This window comes from Lepidochelys olivacea (assembly GCF_965140295.1).
Source record: "Lepidochelys olivacea isolate rLepOli2 genome assembly, chromosome: 2".
In the NCBI taxonomy this organism is placed as follows: Eukaryota; Metazoa; Chordata; order Testudines; family Cheloniidae; genus Lepidochelys; species Lepidochelys olivacea.
This window is the reverse complement of record NC_140412.1, coordinates 83,987,406-84,009,028: the sequence shown is the minus strand read 5'-3', so window position 1 is coordinate 84,009,028 and position 21,623 is coordinate 83,987,406. Positions and strand designations below refer to the sequence as shown.

Genomic DNA, 21,623 nt, shown 5'->3' with positions numbered 1-21,623 from the left:
ATACAACAAAATTGCTTATAGAAATATCCTGTGCTGTAACAAAATCAAAGCACATAAATAAATAACTAGCAGTTTTAAAAACATACTATTGAGCCAATAAGACCACATCTACTTCCGCTCTTCAATTCAATACCAATCACAGCCACTTGGCACCCCTTTAGGATATAGAGCTGAGAGAGCAGCTTCATTCTATTGAGATTTAAATGATCTGCCAGTAAGCAGCAGTATTTGGGCATGTCACCATTTACATATTCATAGAAAGTACTTGTGCATAGCAAAAAGTACTTTGTTCTATATGAATGGTCTCCATCTGCCAAAAAAAGATCAACTGCATCATATTTTTGGAACAGTCCGTCTACTGAAATTAAAGCATAAATAACATATTTGTCTGGTAAGAGTGATTTAACTGACAATTCTTAGAAGTTGATTTTTCAGGGAATTGCCACAAACAAGTTGCTCCCATGTAAGAGCCAGCATCAGCACTTTTTTCCATTCAAACAACTATGCTGACAGCTTTGCTACACTTAGACAATATTGTACATGTATGTATGGGAGACATTTTGCTCAGTTTTTCAATAGGCAATGAGAAAAATGTGTAATATTTAAGGGAATTGTTTTTCTGGCCTATCCTTGGATGAAACTTTTACGTTGTGTGAGTTGAATTTTTTAATCAGATTAGGCATGTATTTTTTTTTTCCAAATACTGTTGAATATTCCAATTTTGAGTTTTGAAACACATTTACTCCAAGCTCTTGAAACAAAGCTGAAGTTCTGTAATCTGATCACTATTCCTGGGCACAGCCTTGTTTATGTGCAAGTCCTTCTAAGTTAAAGTTAGTATGAATGACATTAAAGCACATTGGTATAACCAGGTCAACATTCTCTTACATAATAAGCAGCTTTCACAGCCCTCAAAACTGCAGTTTAAATTGCTTGAATATATCAATTTATGAAATTGAAAAAATCACTTTTTATTCAGTAAACCTAAAGCATCTACTATTCATCTTACCAATTACAATTGTGCGTAGAAGCTAAGATGGAGACTTTTCCGTGAACAGTTTGTGGAATTAACCTATCAAATCCAAGAATTCTTTTTTTTTTAAGTCATGAAAAAAATTCAAACTATGGCCCATTATGTCAGCATGCAGGTTTGTAAATTACCACTTGATACTATTTTATTATTAGTTTTGATTAGATATTAGTTTTAAGACATGCTGTCCCACTTTCGTTGATTATATGAAACCAAAACATTAATTCAGGATACTACATAAATCAAAATGGCTAAAAAATATTCATGTAACCTACATTCTTTGGCTGCTGATTTATTTTTTTGTCTTCTAGATCCTTGAATTTTGACCGAAATGAAACCATCTTTTCTTGAAGTTCTGATGTACATAACTCATACACATCCAACATAAGAGGAAATTTGACATCCTAGGAACAAGTTACAAAGAGAGTCAGGCTATTAGCTCAATTTAGAACTCCGTATTAAAGAAGTGTTTTTTCATAGAAAGCCAATCCCATCTGATCATTTAAATGCACTTAGCCATATTTTTGACACAGCCTTTTCTTGATTTATTCAAAAAGTATAAAATAATTTAAGATGTCCACATAATAGATGTTATAGAAATGCACACAACTGTCCGATTAGCTCTCTGCTGAAAAACTGACTACAAATATTTGTGTATGTCTACATATCGGGTAGCATTGATGTGTGTTTCTGTAACAGGCCAATGCAGTGTAAGCTGCAACAAGCTAAAAACAGTTAATACAAACATTTACATGTTAACAGTCCTTTCTCTATAGACACACTGAATAACGGACATCTCAGTGGGATTCAGTTATTTGTATCTGAGCCTACAGTTTGGATTGCCTAATCACTTACTGATACTAATTTATAATTTATAGTTTTAAATACAATTAATGAATGCTTTCTCAAAGTGTTCATACCTAGCACAGTTCTTTATTTTACCCTTTTACAGTACTACTTGCTGTCATAAGAACGGCCATACTAGGTCAGACCAAAGGTCCATCTACTCCAGTGTCCTGTTTTCTGACAGTGGCCAATGCCAATATTTCCCAGAGGGAATGAACAGAAGAGGCAATCAAGTGATCCATCCCTGCCGCCCATTCCCAGCAAACAGAGGCTAGGGACACCATCCCTGCCCATCCTGGCTAATAGCTATTGATGGACCTATCCTCCATGAATTTATCTAGTTCTTTTTTGAAACCTGTTATAGTCTTGACAGAAGATGTTGTGAAGGCCAAGGAGTTCCAGAAGCTGACTGTCCGTTGTGTGAAAAAATACTTGCTTTTGTTTGCTTTAAACCTGCTGCCTATTAATTTCATTTGGTGACCCCTAGTTCTTGTGTCATTTCACCTTTGGAGGAACAGATATTTCTCTGCCAAGATCAATCCATTTTTGAGTGTGAAGAGTATGAAAAAATATACTCTTCAACCTCTATTCAGCTGCACGCCTGAAAGAACAGGCCATGCTCCCTGAGCTGCATGATGCCAGTCAGCTAATGGGCCTGCTCCACAAAAGGGAGAGCTTTCATTGAGTATTCCTGGAAACCTGTTCCAGGCATCTGATTTGCTGACAGGGACACGAGGCATTGAAGAGCCAATCCAGGCAGAAAAGGGCCTCTTACGCCATCCACTACCACATGATTGGCCCCTGCCATTCTCAGTGCTGTCATGTTTGAAACTCAGTTTCTATCATAATTCCATTTTCACTAAATCTTAGCTTTCCTTTGGGACTGAAACTTTCCATTCTGTGTCTCATATCCATGTTTTTATTTTCATTATTTTAATTTGGCAAATGCTGAATCTCCCACACAAACCTTCCAGAAGGGAGACAGATATTTGTGCAAACAGCTGAATTTCTGAATTAAACACTGCATGTGACTATGTTTATCAGAAATTGTCACTTTGTTGGTTTTAAATACAGGCAAGTAAAATTAAAGTTATGAGGAGTTAAGAACTGGCTTTTCGCATGCTAACTACATTATTTCTACTATGTTTTCAGTTGCATAGTCACTAATGGCATCTAATTGTATTAGACACCACATGCATGGCTATTTTTCAGCTGCTGAGCATAAAAATGTGTACTTGCAGTCTAAACTAAAAAAATGATAGAAACTTAAAACTAGGCATAGAACTTGTCCTGAATTCTTGGGTGAATTATTTTGTAAATCTGTGTGTGTTAAATTTTTCTAATTGACATCTAATTGACTTATGCCCACTATAAAATTTCTGCTGTTTAACTGTGTATTCAAAAGTGGCACAATGCAGCAGCATTCATCACTACTGTGCAATTTTGTAGTGGCATAGCTAGAGGACAAAAACATGCATAACCACCACAAGTAAACACATCTACAGCCTAGCTACATATATGCTGTGCAAACAAAAAGATCCACGTATACACCTCACTAACAACCTACATATAAATTGGCATGTCTGTGCTCTATAGCTATGCACACCTTCACATCTTCCCTCATTGCAGCAATCTCTCTACTCACCCCTAAATTGTCTCACTATCCAAAACAGAGTACTAAATATAGGATCTGTTACATGCAAGCATTCAGATCTTTTCCCACCTCTCACAAAACCAGCCTTTACTTCATGATAGAAGGAAGCGAGACTTTTTTCTTGTGCTGCTTTTCAGCGGGTTTCAGGAAAGGGCTGGCTTAGGACTTGTCAAAGCAGTAGAGGATTATAGGTCCCTCCAAATAAGTAAAGCCCCAACAGGGTTCTTATACCTAAAGCTGCCTCTGCCCTCCTGCTCTAATTTCACACACATCCTTCTTCCATTCTATGCGCACACATTTTCTTGGAGACCCAGTCATATCATAATGGGCCACACAAGCCTTTATTTTATATATTTTCTACTTTCTTTTTCATTCCTTTTCCTAAAAGCAGGTGGAGAGGCAGGTTCTTCCCTGTCTGACAGTCAGGAAGTAATCTAAGCATCCCTGCTGCCTGAACACTACAAATGAAGCAGTCAGTCAAAGATAAGAGGCCCACTAAGTTTGGAAGTTCTCCCCTCAGAGTGTTGATAGGGGAGTAAGCTGAAAGCAAGAGCCCTCACCCCAGACAGGATAGTCACAAAGTGGCAAATGTGACATCCTCCTCTGAACTAATGGAGAAAGACAGGGTAAAAAATGCTTAATAGCATCAGGGCAATTTAACTTCAGTCCCATGCAGAAAAAACAACATTTAATTTGACAATGTAGTTTCTCTGACAGTTTCAATATATTTCTTTATTCAAAAATACTGTATGCTTTTGGAATTATGTTCTGTCTATATAAGGAGTAATTTGAGAGCAAACACACTTCAACCGAATAGTATCTGTAAGTGTTAATGAACTAGAATAAAATTCTGATCTCCAAGTGTATAAAAACTCTAAACTTCAATATAATGTTGATGAAGATTGCTACTGACCTTAAGAACTTTGGCATTCACTGATTCCTTCTCTTTGTAAAAAAATCGAACCATCTGAATAGTCAGGTAGGCAGGCAAACGACTAATCTTGGACTAAATAAGAAAATATTTAGAGGGATCCATTATACTTCAGATTTTCACAGAGAATTTAGACATTTAGCATTTTTGTCTTAGATTGTAGGCTCTTCTTGGAGGGACTTGGGTCTTCCTATGTCTTTGTGCAACACCTAGCACAAAAGTGCTACATCTTGATTGGAGCCTCTGGATTAAATAAAGTAATAAATTGCTCAGATTTTTACACTTCTTGGTTCTGGAAATCTGCAAAGGTTCACCACATTCTTTTCCAACAGCAACTTAGTGTTTTGAGCCAAAAAATTCTTGTCAACATGATGAAGTTAATAAGATTACAAGAATAGTGATGACTGATTACTACTCACAGATTTGATGTACAGAGCATTTCTTTGCAATGTTGGAGAAAGTTTTGTGATTTCCTCTTGAAGACGCTGTGAAAGAAATTAGTGATAATATTAGCACTGAACTAATAATGGACACCTATACAACATAAAAACCAAAGCAGTTGTATGGAACATATACAATCTTAACCCCAGTCCTTATTCCACCAAGCGTACTCTTCTACCTGGTTGCTACAGCTTGATATTTTAGAAGAGCTCAGAATATGAGAACGCTCTGCACAAGGACCATGTTTTTCTTCAGTGCCATAAACATTTGTGATGCTTAACTTAAAGATACCATACAATTATCTGCTATCATCAAGCTTTTTTCCCCCATTAGAAAATTACATGCTATAAACTAGTTGTGCAGTGAGAGATTTTAGATAGAAGCAATTAAAATATTTACAGTATTACTATTATATCAGTGTAATTAACAAAAGAGGAGTATAACCCTGAACTGAGTAACAGACTTATCTTAGAACACTGTTTGAATTATTTAGAAACACATTGGTAGAAAACATAAATGTAAGATCCAAACAAAACCAAGTAACATGAAAACCAAAGACTAATTAGGGGGAGCTGATAAAACATTCAGATTAACCACCTGGTATCCATCTAGGTTCTTAAAGGTTTAGGAACCATGATTATTAAAAAAAATGTGATTAAGTATATCTTTGTATAAAAGTTTAACAAACACTTAAAAATAAGATCAAGAAAATATATCACCAAAGCTAAGCTATTACTAATAGTAAACTACAGAATAAAGCAATATTAACTATTAAATCAATACATTAGTCTCAATATTGGACTGGGGTTAAAATCATGTAGTTAAATAATCAAATATCAAAAAACCAGTCAATACTTACACATTTTACAGAGGATTCTAAGGAGATTGCTGGTTGTTTGGTAAAATTGATTAGTTGGGATTTGTAACCAAAGTCAATTAGATTTATAACTTGGAGCTGATTAATACTGAAACCAAAACCATCTAATGTCTAGAGCACAACCTCAGAGCTAATTATAAATCTATCTTCTTAGAATTCAGTTCTTTGTAGCAGCTACTTTTCTTTCTGCCACCCCCATCAGAGTTATCATCAAAGGAGTCTGTTAACGTGTATTATAAACATAAGTTTCACCACTCTTATTTACCAGAAATTACAGATGGAAATTTCAAGCCTTTCAGGATTTTTAAACACACTTTAGTGAACAGTTTTATTTGCAAGTATTCAGAGCTCCTTCTGGTGCCTTCCTCGTGTGGACTTTACGCATGCACACTGCACACACCCTCAAAACAAAAAGGCTAAAATAGACTGGGATGTCTCCAGACAATAAAAACAAAACAAAAAAGAAAAATATGACACTTAAGGTAATGGGTTTTTTTGCAAATTCTTCAGTTCAGTCTTCTGGCTCTCAGAGCAGGAGCTGGAATTGCAGTTCAGAAGCCAGACAGCGATGTTCTGCTGGCACAGCATTTCTTGGTCATGGACCTCCTTAAGACTAGTAAAAGGCTAGACTGGCCTGGTTGTTGATGTCATGAATTTCTCTCCCCAAGTTTACAAGTTTGGGGAATTCTGGAAGGTCAGTCTTCCCTCAGGTGGCTTGTCCCAAAAAGAGAAGATTCTCAGCCTTACCTTTGATTTTTCTAGTTGGAGAAATTTACTTACTCTACTTCTATTTAGATGAAACCCATGTAATATTTTAAAAATTTATCTAAGGTTTCTTACCCCATATACACTATTTCTCTCACAAACAACAGTGAACTCTTGTGGAAATAATTTATAAAATGTAAACAACTCTTAAAGTACTATTATTTTATACAAATACGACACCTAGTGGTAATCTAGGCCATGCATATATCATCGCATGTTAGGCTCAAATTCACAGGAAAGCCCCGCAATTTTTGCAGGAGTTTAATAACTCACTTTTAAATGTTCCTCTACTTTATGCTGCTGTAAATTTGTTTGCCTCAGAATTTATTGCTGACAGTACACTAACCGTTCTAGCAGTTGCCACTGGATGAGTGAAGTGGAAGAAAAAAATCTAATAGTTTGGCTGCTGAGGAAGCAGGGAGAGTTAACAGATACTCCTTCCTCTCCCTTGCTTCTAGGTTTCTCAGCTTAGCATTCCCCTACACCATCTGTGTAGAAAGAGTTCTCAGATTTGGCATTCTGCTTGCTCTGCCCGTCAGTATGCTTCTGCTCCTGCTTGGTATGACAGCTCTTTCACCAACAGCCAAACCAGCATCTTTCTGTAGGTGGTAGCAAATTCAACAATGGCCGACTTGATAAACATATCCGCAATTACGAATGGTGCTACCTACATGTTTCTCTCAATTGTACAAAGTACTTGGCCTTATTCCTGGAAAGACATGCTCCAAGCGTTTAAGTCATTTGTTTTTTCGTCTCAGTTCAAAGGAGAATATTTATCTAAACCCTATGATAGTTTGGGAGCACAATTCAGCATGATTAAGGCTACAATTTAATCATGGGTATTTTTAGTAAAAGTCATGGACAGGTCCCGGACAAGAAAAAAAAAAAATCACAGCCAGTGACCTCTCCATGACTTATACCATAAATACCCCTGATTGAATCCGGGGTGGGGGGACCCCAGGCCGCCCGCTGCTGCTGCTCCTGTCTTTGCTGGTTGGGGGTGGCGCGGAAACCCCAGGGGGCCCGCTACCGCTCAGGTTGCTGCTGGGGGGAGGGGGCAAGCCCCAGGGGGCCTGCTGCCACTAGGATTGCCGACAGGGGGCACGGAGAACCCTCTGGGGGCCAGCGGCTGCCCTGGCCACTGAACCAGCCGTCTTGGCTGCTGCTCAGGCAGCCCCCAGGGCCAGCTGCCCAGGGCCACCAGAGCAACACCGGTGCAGCTGACCCTGGGGCCACCCTAGCGGCTAGCTGCAGAGTCACTCCAGCAGCGGCCGGTGTTGCTGCCTCCAGGGCCGCCTGAGTAACTGGCCCCAGGGGCAGCCCTGGGGTCTGCCAAAGTAGTCACTTCAGAAGTCATGGAGGTCGCAGAATCCGTGACTTCCATGACCTCTGTGACAGACACAGAGCCCTAAGCATGATCAATAGATTTACCTGAAGAGAGCTGGAATTAGAAATCAATCTCTGGCTGCACTACGTCAGGTTCCAGCTAGTGCTCCAGTTTTTTTGGTTAATATGCAATTCATCCCCCCTTTTCCTCTTGCCATATTCTACTCAAAAAGGTCAGCTACCTTTTACAGTTGGGAAGTGAAGCTTGCTGTCAAATATTGTCTCTGATAGCCAAGGGCACTGATATAGGTAATTTAGAATGTAAATCAAACAAGATATTTAATACTACTCACCAATTTAAGTCCTGTAAAAAGATATTTGACTTCTTGATTAATAAAGCAGCTAAGTTGAAGCTGATTCTCTTTTCCTTTAGTTACTTCCTCCTCTTCTGCTTCTGTACATTTCATGCTTCATGCAATTAAGGAAAACCATCACACCCTAAGAGCTGAACTATTGCTCTATTTACACGAGTAGGATCAATGGAATACTAAATCAGTTAATACAATCTGAAACTCCTGATTAGGCAGCATTTTTATTCACCCCTTTAAAAGGCTTAATTTTTACATAAATGTGGTTTTAATATCAGAAAGAAACTACTAAGATTTGGAACAATGAAAAGCCCTTCTGTTAAATAAATCCCCACCCACTTTTCTCTGCTTTAACCAGTCTAATGGCTAGAGTGTTAGTCCATGGAAACAGCAACAGCTCACAATACACGTTTTGTTGACACTTAGCCTTGCAAAGGCCATTTTACTGCTCTATTTAGTTTGCCAGTATCAAATCCTGGGATCAGCTTCAATATTACACTCCACGAACAGTGGCTGAGTGGAGTAGAGACAACTGCCCTAAGTTCTTCTACATCTGCTATCTCCCAGGCTCCCCCCACTTCTTTAGACCACTGAACAGCCTTCTCTTTGAAAACTGATAGGTATTTTATCATGGTTAAGGTTAAGATTTTATCATGGATATTTTTACTAAAAGTTGCAGACAAACAAAAGTTCACAGGAGTCTGTGACTTTACTAAAAATAACTGGGGGGCAAGGCTAGGGAGGGAAAAGGAATGATGACTGGAGCCCCATTTGGAGGAGAGAGGGGATATGACAGAACAAGTCCCACTGCCATGGGTGGGGAGGGGGCACAGCTTTGGCTTCAGCACCAGACACAGTTTGTGGGGGGGGAGGGAAGGGGAGAGAGTGGGAAGTAGAGAGCGCACAGCCATGGTTCCGGCCCAGAGGCTGCAGAGCAGGGGCACATGGCCTTGGCTGCAGTCACTGGGCACAGCCCCGAGGAGGGGCACATGGCCCTGGCCCCAGCCATTATTTTGGGGGGCCAAGGGGGAGGAGGGAGAAGAGCAGTAATCGTGGCTGCAACGCCAGCCGAAGCTTCAGAGGGGGCACACAGTCCCGCCTTCAGCTGCTGACAGCTGAAGGTCAGGGACATCTGGTAAAGTCACTGAATCAGTGACTGCCATGACTAAATCGTATCCTTAAAGATGGTATACATCCCCTTCCATACCTTCTCCCTTTCTATCTCAACTGCCTTTCTTTCTTCCCTAATTCTATAACTAGTCTCCCCATCACTTCCTCTTCTGTAGTTTTATCCATCCCCTCCTTTCACTGTTCTTCCTATCAGGTGACCTAGTTGATAGTGGACCACTTATGTCCAGGCTTTCCTCATTTGCAGTTCCTTTCACCATGCACCTCCTAGTCTCCCTATCAGCTAATTTTTCCCTTTCCTACACCTTCATCTCTGTTCCACATACCCTTCCATTACTACGTTCTCCCCATTCTCCAACCTACACCCCAAACTTTCTGTGGACTCATTTCATCATGCCACTGACCTATGTATCTATTCTCCTATCATACTCATTCTGTTCCTCCACCCACAGTTTACAGGCTCAGAAACTGAAATGAGGTCCATGGTATGAAAGCAGAAAAGCATGGCCCTCTTGCTCCAAAAAGATCTAACACCTGACTCTGCATCAAGAAAGTTATATAAGATTACTACCCTAATCTTAACAGATATTTCCCCCTCAACAACTTAGAAAAGCAAAATATTAAAAACTGCCTTAGGTCCTTCCCCATATGTCCAGGGGAAAGAAAAAAAAAAAAAATACTCCACAGGCCCAAATATGGCATGCACTCAATTTCATTATGGGTAGGTGATCAAGAATAGTACACTATGCCTGAAATGCCACTTCCATGGAGCATGTCAATCTTGATCCACCTCCCAAAACAAATTATTTTTCTATAAAAAACCCTACTCTTTGAAAATTGTATGATGAATCCACTTCCTAGTCACCTGCTGGTGTGAGATTTATTTGTTATATATTTATTGCATTTGACGAAATTCCTCAGGAAAGGGATAGCAATGTATAAAACGTGGAGTAGACTAAGAACATCAGCAACCCTCAAATTAGCAATTAAATGCGTGGCCATCTAGTCCCTTTTGTATTACGATATCGTTGGTATCCATGTAAAAGTAGACTTTCAGCATTTCCTGAGGCAAAGAATTTCAAATGCTATTAGTTTCTAGAGAAGAACCATTGTATATTTAAGTTTTGTTTTTAAAAAAGTTTCCAAAGGTACCATTTTTCCCATTACTGCTTATTCTAATTTTTGTGATGTGCTTTTATGTACTTCTACAATACAGATGTATCTTTTCCCCAAGTATCTTCTCTCTCTAGCCTCTTCTGGGTTAAGTTTTTCATTTTTGTTATCCCTTATGTGTGAAATCCCCTCCCCACTATGAGTTACTAAATCACTACTGCTCTTTAGACCTTAAAATCCTTAGGATACGTTGTTTCAAATTCAATGCTGAAGAACTGATCAACTAAACTCTTCTTTTTAGAAGCTGCTGCTGAAGCTCCAGAGTCAGTCTGCAAAACAGGTTTTCTTATTATAATTTTAAGTAGCAAACAAAAACACCATCTCTTCCATGCAGACAACAATTAAGTACTTTTAAAAGATAGTTCATGAATGCCTATTCATTCAAAAAGAACACATACCTATGGTTACATAAGAAAACTAGGTATGTTGAAATTTCATCTGCTTAGTCTCCCTATCAGAGTGAAAAAGATTTAGACTAGACACCAACATTAGCATTTAATTACTGTGAAAGCAGTCTCTTTAGACCATAATACTGGCAAGAAACAGCAAATGTCTTTATTAAAAACAGCACCACTTTATTTTTCACTGAAAGGTAGAGTTCTCTATAATACTTTTTAAACTATAAACAAAACTGTTTTATCACTGATCTTTGTAAACCAAGACACTCCACAAAGTATTTTTTTTAAAGCTACACTTGGGGGGAAGTTTCACCCTTACCCTGGAGAAAATAAAGTTCTCGGTGAATTGACTAAGCTAATCCTGTTTGCTGCAGCATTCCTGCTGACATCCTTCTCTGAATCCCAAACCACAATAATGCTTTTTAGAAACAGCCAACATCATATAAAATTAATAGAATGTTAGGGTGACTGGACTCACATAAGCACGGATCTTGTGGTCTTCCACACTGGCTTATGTAGGGCCAACATGGAAACTCCTTCCATAGCATAGGCACCCCAATGTGCGATTTAAGTGGCATGGAGGGCCTTGCACTGGCTCTCAACATCATGAGGCAATTTCATTTATTAGACTATAAATATAACCTAGGGAGAACTTGGTAGTGCTCCAACCTAATGAAATTTGTTCAACTATTTATTGATGTACCCCCCAATAAGAATATCAGTCATGAATACTGTATTATAGCCTCATCTATAGTCAGAATCAAAGAATAATACAAGATGATGTCTATTACCTCCATAAGAGCATCACCTTCTATCCCTTCCAGCTTTTGCTGTAGTACCCTCATCATTTGTACCCAGCATTCATTGGCATCCTATGAAAAAACAGAATATTGAAATTTGACTAGATACCAGTAATTTGCATTTATGATTTTAGGTATGTACTCTTATGAAACTACTATCAATCCCCTGATAACATGAAATTTGTAATCTGAGTAAGCTGAGCTGGTGTTTGACTCTTCATGCAACTTTTTCTCTACACCCTACAAAAAAACATCTAGCTTTTGGAATACAAAAGGCTACAGAATAATATTTGGACTTCAATAGCTAGAAGTAGTAATTTTCTGTTGAGTTAATGTTTTGCAACTGTATTCTATGACAGAATAAGTTATTTGATAAATACATCTTTTCCAGAAATGTATTCCTTGGACACTGTATAATATATCGGAAGTTAAGTGAAAGTCTTTACCTGTTGGAGATATTGGCCTTGATCACCTTTCTCTGCAAATTGTGGGAAGGCCATGTGTAAAAACTGCAGGAGAATGATGGGTGGGATGCTGGAGGACGTTTTATCCATGGAATCAAACAAATCTCTAAGAGCTTAAAAATAAAGCAAGTGAGTTTTGAAAATAAAAAAATTAAATGTAAAAAAATCCTCTTAAAAATACTACAGCAAACTAGTAGTTAAAATGAACAGCAAGAAGGCAACAATATCCAAAGGGAACACTTATTTAACAGTGTCAAATTAGAACTTTTCACCAAAGGGCCCAGTTGTTTCACAGTAGGTACAATAGATGCAAAATGTGCCTGCAAACATGATTACGCAGGCATAGCAAATGACCCAGATATGAAAGATAGGCACATAGTGCCTTGCCCTTTGATGCCACTTGAAGCTGGCTCCTCACTAACAGTCCACAAATAGAAATGTCATTCACCAAAAACTATTTAACACACTCCTGAAGCACAATGTCTTTGTAACATGTCTATACCTAAAAACAAAAGGTGTTCAGGTTAAGATCCACTTTCTATAACTGAAAGCCACAGTGACTTAAGTGTCACTTATTGCTGATAGGACCAAATCTAAACTTGATTTTTCCACACTTAAAATTCTTCAGAGAATACTTAAACTTCGCACCCAGGAAAAGCAAGTCAATGTACACTAGTGCAGAAAGTTCAAAGCTATTTGCAGTGTAGTGGATGATGCTGATTAAGAATATGTTGAGTGGCAACATAAACACCCCCCCCCTTTCCTTCCATTCCTAGCTGCATATATGAATCTTATTTCTAAAAATGTATCCATTATACAGAACTTCAAGTTTCCAAACGCTTTACAGACACTGACTGCTGCTCACAACAGCCTGTGATGTAGGCTTTACAGGTAAGGAGACCGAGGCATGAAGCTTTTATACCAATGGATATAGCTAATGTTATTTTATAACAAAAAAACCTAAATTTTATGGCCAGTTTCTTCCTGTCCCTGTGATCCAACATCTCAAACACTGACTCCAAGAGGCATTATCTCAATATGACACAGGCATTAAAAAATGCGTGTGTGTCATGCAGGAGCTCCTGACCAGCCCAGCACCAACGAGTTAACTAAGGATTTACTTATCAATGTATTAGACTCCTCAGAAGCAACGTTGTCACCTCAAAATAAAATAATAAGGGACACAAAGTAGAGGCAGTGAGAGGGGAAGGGGCAGGCATGGTTGTATAGAGTAACCATTGAACTTACCACCCCAAAATTCGATCAGCAGGCATACCCACAAACTGGACCTTTCCTTCTTATTTTGTTTTGTTTTTCCTTAAATGGACTGGTAGAAATCCCAGTGTGCTGGCCCAGCATCTTAGTGGGGCAATGAAATAGAGTAAAAAAAGAAAACAAAGTGGACAAGTAGTACCCTTGTTCAAATGTAAAGGGTCTAACTAGAGTTCTAGTTAGAGCTCAGAGATACTGGGCCTTTGTGAGCTCCTGCTACCCAGACCACCATCACCACCACCAAAATAAAATGTTACTTTCCCTTTGGAGATTAAATATATGATGCTATTATGAAGTTTAGGGTAAGGATTATGGCATATTGAGGATAGCAGTCAATATTACTCCAGTGGTGTTGCAAGACCAATAACATCTATTGAATGTAGTGTCACTGGCATGGTGAGTTCCAGAAGTACAGTTATAACCTACTATTAAGTGAAAAACAAGAACTGTCGACTCAGATGTTTACATGGGAAGTGTTCACCTCAAATGATGGAGAGGAGTGCTTTACAAAGTCCCAATTACTTTAAACCACACTTAAGAAATAAGGGCTAATGCTTTACATTTAAGGCTAGATTGTGCCTAGTTTCAGGTGGGTAATCCACACTACTCCAAATATACCTTTGTTGGAGTAAGTTTTGGAAGGTGCAGAAAAGTATGCTAGATTAGTCTAGTCCTTAGAAGTACATTAGGTGGTAAAGGTTAAAATGAACCCCTCAGTGCTCTGGAGTTCCTAAGGCATAAACTCCAAAGAAAAACACACATTAAAGACTTGCAATAACAATCCTGGACTCCAGCAAATAATAGCAAAAACACTCTGTTCTAATCCAAATACCGACCTGCAGTAATATACTGAGCAGAGGCCATTTCTCCTGAAGCTCTCAAGGCACCGGCATACCTAAAAGAGATTCAGATAATTTGCATGCAATTAAACTAAATCATATAAAATAAATTTTTAAAAACAAACACCAGGTTTTTAATTCACAAAAGAGGGGAGTGGATAAAATGGTCAGATAGACATTTAAAAACATTCTGAAAAAGGATTCTGAGTAGATTCACTGAACTTGATGTAATCCAAGTATTTACCGCCTGGCAGCATTCATCCTCTAGTGCTTTGACACCCACCCCAAACCATCATTTCTACTATAATCACGCTGAAGCAAAGGAAAGGCTGGCATCCCTCAAATCACTTTTGCTTAAGAGTAAATGAAAAAAAAATCTTATTAAAAATTTGATTACTTTAATTCTATGTGATTTTGCATACACTCTACTTCCATTTAATTCTGTCCCCCCTTCTCTTCCTGTTTCTTGGAAGAGGAGCCTTTCCTTGCTTAGCACATGAAAAGTAAGGCTGAACACTTGTCTAACCACAGGTTTCTACTGCTTCACATGGGAGCAACAGCTACCTCCTAAAATGATTTGAGTCAAGGTGGGGAGGAATAGTCACACTCAGTGGTAAAAGCAGATGAAAGCTGAGCGGAGATCACTAGTTCTGGTAGCTATGGTCACACATCTCCCTCTTATGAAACAATGCAGTGTGGCAAGGGGAAGGGAATGGGGACAAGAGAGTAAGTAACCAAAAGGAGTTCATGTCCCCAAGCATGTTCCCAGCCAGCTAGGGGGGGGCGGGGGAAGCGTGCACCAAGAGTATGGAACAAAATGGGGCACATTTCTGGTGTGTCCAATCATGATTTCTACCAAGGAGGAGAATGTATTTTAGAAAAGCACAGGAAAGGGGGAGCACATGCAGGAGTTACTCCTTAGAAATTTCTGAAGTATCGAATGCAACTTCCTCCATCTTATGAGATTAAGATATTTAGAGTCACTGTGGAGAGTTCTCTGAAAACTTCCGCTCAACGTGCAGTGTTTGAAAAGGCTAACAGTATGTTATGAACTATAGGAAAAGGATAGAAAAGAAGACAGAAAATATCATAATGCTACTATAAATCATGGTGTGCCCACAACTTGAATAGCGTGTCCAGTTCTGGTCACCCCATCTCAAAAAGTATTTAGAAGAACTGGAAAAAGTTCAGAGAAAGGCAAAGATGATCAAGGGTATAGAATGACTTCTATGAGGAGAGATACAATACAAAAAATAGGGGTCACCCAATGAAATTAATAGGCAGCAGGTTCAATACAAACAAAAGATCATTGCCATGAGATGTTGTGATAGCCAAAAGTATAACTGGGTTAAAAAAATAACTAGATAAATTCATAGATCATAGAATATCAGGGTTGGAAGGGACCTCAGGAGGTCATCTAGTCCAACCCCCTGCTCAAAGCAGGACCAATCCCCGATTTTTGCCCCAGATCCCTAAATGGCCCCCTCAAGGATTGAACTCACAACCCTGGGTTTAGCAGGCCAACGCTCAAACCACTGAGCTATCCCTCCCCCCCTAAATTCACAGAGGATAGGTCCATCAATGGCTATTAGCCAAGATGATCAGCAACTGAAACCCAAGATTGAGGCAACCCTAAACCTCTGACTACCAGAAGCTGGGAGAGCAAGACAAGGATGGATCACTTGATAACTGCCCTGTCCTGTACATTGCGCCTGAAACTCTGGTATAGGCCACTGCTGGAGACAGGATACTTGGCAAGATGGACCATGGTCTGACCCAGTATAGTAGTTCTTATGCTCTTAAGATAAAGTCTGAATAAAATTTATAGAGCTGGTGGGCACCCCTTCTTCCTTGCTCCACTCAGAGAGAAGTAATGGATGGAACAGATCTTTCTTTAAGAAAAGAAGGAGTAGGTCAGGTACATATTTTCCGTCCGGTGATGCTGCTGCTTCACTCACTGCTGGGCAAGAATGGGAGCCTCTCCTGCTACTCCTATATCAGATTTCTCTTCCTAATGAGACCTTACTTTAGTATGTAGAGGAAGAACTCTGAGGAAATAGGCTCCTCCAAGATAGGAAGAGGGATCTGTGATTCTCTTACTTCAACCTTGGACCTGGCTTCCACAAAAATTCATGTCAGGGAGGACCAGGGACAGTATCCCTTTCATCAGAAAGCCGTACATCAACCATGAGAAGCTAAAGGGGGATGATGCTCCTGGATACCTCAATGGGATCGCTGATGTGAAGTGAAACCAGAACACTAAGCTTGCCAAGCTGAGCTAACAGCTTTACTTTCCTCCTCACTATCCTTTTGTGCTGTCATCAAGAGAGAAGAGAAAGGGTGAGTCCTGCTAACACCATTCAAAGCAGTGGATTTGGTTTTTCCTAGGGCTGGTTTCCCAGAAGATAGAATACTGCCACCTTTTATTGCATCCTCCTAGTTTTATAGGATATATCTTGACACAACCCATGGGACATTTAAGATACTAAATACAGCTCTAAAACTAAGTGTGAAAAAGATTTCCTGACTGAAATTAAGATTTATGGGATTTCCCACACAGATTATTTCTGAACAGTTTTCCAGTGTATTTAAATGTGTAAATTTTACAGCCTAGAAACAGCTATCAAAGTTGTTACAAGGCAACGTTTATGCCAGACTCATTACTTTAACAGTCAAATCTTAATTATTTAATAGAATGGAAGGCAATTAATTTGAATAAGTATCTGGATAATCAGTATTACTGTACTGTTACTCCTGGGGGAATTCTGCACCACTGTGTGGGTGCAGAATTCATGTGAGTGGTGCAGAATTCATGTGCCCTACAGATTTCTTTGCTTCCCTGCAGAAAATGACTCTGAGCCCTGGTCTACACTAGGACTTTAGGTCGAAATTAGCAGCATTAAATCGATGTAAACCTGCACCCGTCCACACGATGAAGCCCTTTATTTCGACTTAAAGGGCTCTTAAAATCGATTTCCTTACTCCACCCCTGACAAGTGGATTAGCGCTTAAATCGGCCTTGTCGGCTCTAATTTGGGGTATTGTGGACACAATTCGACGATATTGGCCTCCGGAAGCTATCCCAGAGTGCTCCATTGTGACTGCTCTGGACAGCACTCTCAATTCAGATGCACTGGCCAGGTAGACAGGAAAAGAACCGCGAACTTTTGAATCTCATTTCCTGTTTGGCCAGCGTGGCAAGCTGCAGGTGACCATGCAGAGCTCATCAGGAGAGGTGACCATGATGGAGTCCCAGAATCGCAAAAGAGCTCCAGCATGGACCGAATGGGAGGTATGGGATCTGATCGCTGTATGGGGAGAGGAATCCGTGCTATCAGAACTCCGTTCCAGTTTTCGAAATGCCAAAACCTTTGTCAAAATCTCCCAGGGCATGAAGGACAGAGGCCATAACAGGGACCCGAAGCAGTGCCGTGTGAAACTGAAGGAGCTGAGGCACCCCTCAGAAAACCAGAGAGGCGAACGGCCGCTCCAGGTCAGAGTCCCAAACATGCCGCTTCTATGATGAGCTGCATGCCATTTTAGGGGGTTCAGCCACCACTACCCCAGCCGTGTTGTCTGACTCCTTCAATGGAGATGGAGGCAATACGGAAGCAGGTTTTGGGGACGAAGATGATGATGATGAGGTTGTAGATAGCTCACAGCAAGCAAGCGGAGAAACCGGTTTTCCCAACAGCCAGGAACTGTTTCTCACCCTGGATCTGGTGCCAGTACCCCCGAACCCACCCAAGGCTGCCTCCTGGACCCAGCAGGCGGAGAAGGGACCTCCGGTGAGTGTACCTTTTAAAATACTATACATGGTTTAAAAGCAAGTATGTGAAAGGATTACTTTGCCCTGGCATTTGCGGCTCTTCTGGATGTACTCCCAAAGCCTTTACAAAAGGTTTCTGGGAAGGGCAGCCTTATTGCGTCCTTCATGGTAGGACACTTTACCACTCCAGGCCAGTAACACGTACTCAGGAATCATTGTACAACAAAGCATTGCAGTGTATGTTTGCTGGCGTTCAAACAACATCCGTTCTTTATCTCTCTGTGTTATCCTCAGGAGAGTGAGATATAATTCATGGTCACCTGGTTGAAATAGAGTGCTTTTCTTCAGGGGACACTCAGAGGAGCCCATTCCTGCTGGGCTGTTTGCCTGTGGCTAAACAGAAATGTTCCCCGCTGTTAGCCACAGGGAGGGGGGAGGGTTGAGGGGGTAGCCACGCGGTGGGGGGAGGCAAAATGCGACCTTGTAACGAAAGCACATGTGCTATGTATGTAATGTAAACAGCAAAGTTTACCCTGAAAGAGGAGTGTAGCCACTGTTTTATAAAATGTGTCTTTTTAAATACCGCTGTCCCTTTTTTTTTCTCCACTAGCTGCATGTGTTTCAATGATCACAGGATCTTCTCCTTCCCAGAGGCTAGTGAAGCTTAGAAAGAAAAAAAAACGCACTCGAGATGAAATGTTCTCTGAGCTCATGCTGTCCTCCCACACTGACAGAGCACAGACGAATGCGTGGAGGCAAATAATGTCAGAGTGCAGGAAAGCACAAAATGACCGGGAGGAGAGGTGGCGGGCTGAAGAGAGTAAGTGGCGGGTTGAAGCTCAAAATGTGGTGGCAGCGTGATGAGAGGAGGCAGGATTCAATGCTGAGGCTGCTGGAGGACCAAGCCAGTATGCTCCAGTGTATGGTTGAGCTGCAGCAAAGGCGCTGGAGCACAGACTGCCACTACAGCCCCTGTGTAACCAACCGCCCTCCTCCCCAAGTTCCATAGCCTCCACACCCAGACGCCCAAGAACACGGTGTTGGGGCCACCGGCCAACCAGCCTCTCCGCCACAGAGGATTGCCCAAAAAAAAGAAGGCTGGCATTCAATAAATTTTAAAGTTGTAAACTTTTAAAGTGCTGTGTGGCATTTTCCTTCCCTCCTCCACCACCCCTCCTGGGCTACCTTGGTAGTCATCCCCCTATTTGTGTGATGAATGAATAAAGAATGCATGAATGTGAAGCAACAATGACTTTATTGCCCCTGCAAGCGGTGATTGAAGGGAGGAGGGGAGGGTGGTTAGCTTACAGGGAAGTAGAGTGAACCAAGGGGCGGGGGGTTTCATCAAGGAGAAACAAACAGAACTTTCACACCGTAGCCTGGCCAGTCATGAAACTGGTTTTCAAAGCTTCTCTGATGCGTGCCGCACCCTCCTGTGCTCTTCTAACCGCCCGGGTGTCTGGCTGCGCGTAACCAGCAGCCAGGCGATTTGCCTCAACCTCCCACCCCGCCATAAACGTCTCCCCCTTACTCTCACAGATATTGTGGAGCACACAGCAAGCAGTAATAACAGTGGGAATATTGGTTTCGCTGAGGTCTAAGCAAGTCAGTAAACTGCGCCAGCGCGCCTTTCAACGTCCAAATGCACATTCTACCACCATTCTGCACTTGCTCAGCCTGTAGTTGAACAGCTCCTGACTACTGTCCAGGCTGCCTGTGTACGGCTTCATGAGCCAGGGCATTAAGGGGTAGGCTGGGTCCCCAAGGATACATATAGGCATTTCAACATCCCCAACCGTTATTTTCTGGTCTGGGAATAAAGTCCCTTCCTGCAGCTTTTGAAACAGACCAGAGTTCCTGAAGATGCGAGCGTCATGTACCTTTCCCGGCCATCCCACGTCGATGTTGGTGAAACGTCCCTTGTGATCCACCAGAGCTTGCAGCACTATTGAAAAGTACCCCTTGCAGTTTATGTACTCGGCAGCTTGGTGCTCCGGTGCCAAGATAGGGATATGGGTTCTGTCTATGGCCCCACCACAGTTAGGGAATCCCATTGCAGCAAAGCCATCCACTATGACCTGCACATTTCCCAGGGTCACTACCCTTGATATCAGCAGATCTTTGATTGCGTGGGCTACTTGCATCACAGCAGCCCCAACAGTAGATTTGCCCACTCCAAATTGATTCCCAACTGACTGGTAGCTGTCTGGCGTTGCAAGCTTCCACAGGGCTATCGCCACTCGCTTCTCAGCTGTTAGGGCTGCTCTCATCTTGGTATTCATGCGCCTCAGGGCAGGGGAAAGCAAGTCACAAAGTTCCATGAAAGTGCCCTTACGCATGCGAAAGTTTCGCAGCCACTGGGAATCGTCCCAGACCTGCAACACTATGAGGTCCCACCAATCTGTGCTTGTTTCCCGAGCCCAGAATCGGCGTTCCACAGTATGAACCTGCCCCATTAGCACCATGATGCATGCATTGGCAGGGCCCACGCTTTCAGAGAAATCTGTGTCCATGTCCTGATCACTCACGTGACCACGCTGACGTCGCCTCCTCGCCCGGTATCGCTTTGCCAGGTTCTGGTGCTGCATATACTGCTGGATAACGCGTGTGGTGTTTAATGTGCTCCTAATTGCCAAAGTGAGCTGAGCGGCCTCCATGCGTGCCTTGGTATGGCGTCCGCACAGAAAAAAGGCGCGGAACGATTGTCTGCCGTTGCTCTGACGGAGGGAGGGGCGACTGACGACACGGCTTACAGGGTTGGCTTCAGGGAGCTAAAATCAACAAAGGGGGTGGCTTTACATCAAGGAGTATTTCAGGCAGGACTTCATGGAGGGTTCCAATAAGAAATGGTGCACCTAAGTTATTGTTCTTACTGGAACAAGGAGGTTAGCCTGGCCTCTGATTGATACATGGCTAGATTTACCTCGCTGCACCTTCTCTGTGAGTAACTGCAGCGTGACCTAGAGGAATGAGTCCCCTAGACGGGGGAGGAGGCAAATGAGTACAAAACAAATCTGGTCTATTTCTTGTTTTGATCCACTCCATCTATCTTTTACATCTTTGGCTGGCAGCAGACGGTGCAGAAGGACTGCATGCCATCCACATCTCATGGCTGCTCAGCAGAAGATGGTGCAGTAGGACTGCTAGCCATCCTCATCTCTTGCCTGCCCGGCAGAAGATGATGCAATAGGATTGCTAGCAATCTGTATTGCCTGCCTGCTCACCATAAGACAGTTCAATAGGACTGACTGCAGGACTAAAGAGAATGACCTGGTCAAGTCACTCCAAATTTAGTCCCTGCGCCCATGTCTGCCCAGGCACTCCCAGCCGACGTGGCCAGGAGCACCTCGGACACGACGAGAATGGCTACCAGTTGTACTGCACCGTCTGCTGCCAGAAGGCAATGGGTTGCTGCTACTGTGTAGCAATGCCGTACCGCGTCTGCCAGCACCCAGGAGACATACGGTGACGGTTACCTGAGCGGGCTCCATGCTTGCCGTGGTATGGCATCTGCACAGGCAACTCAGGAAAAAAGGCGCGAA

At 41.6% G+C, this 21,623-nt stretch overlaps 1 protein-coding gene across 2 annotated transcripts in view; it reads right to left on the bottom strand.

Annotated features, from left to right (window-relative positions):
- The window catches only part of USP14 (ubiquitin specific peptidase 14), a 35,946-nt gene that overhangs the window by 2,700 nt on the left and 11,623 nt on the right, over positions 1 to 21,623 (bottom strand). For both annotated transcript variants that reach the window (XM_084619813.1, XM_084619814.1), the window contains exons 6-13: positions 14,310 to 14,368; positions 12,184 to 12,314; positions 11,729 to 11,809; positions 10,729 to 10,808; positions 8,224 to 8,338; positions 4,881 to 4,946; positions 4,444 to 4,536; positions 1,306 to 1,434 (exon numbers count right to left, since the gene is read on the bottom strand). In XM_084619813.1, the coding sequence (XP_084475939.1) occupies positions 1,306 to 1,434; positions 4,444 to 4,536; positions 4,881 to 4,946; positions 8,224 to 8,338; positions 10,729 to 10,808; positions 11,729 to 11,809; positions 12,184 to 12,314; positions 14,310 to 14,368 (754 nt within the window). The remainder of the gene's footprint in view (positions 1 to 1,305; positions 1,435 to 4,443; positions 4,537 to 4,880; positions 4,947 to 8,223; positions 8,339 to 10,728; positions 10,809 to 11,728; positions 11,810 to 12,183; positions 12,315 to 14,309; positions 14,369 to 21,623) is intronic.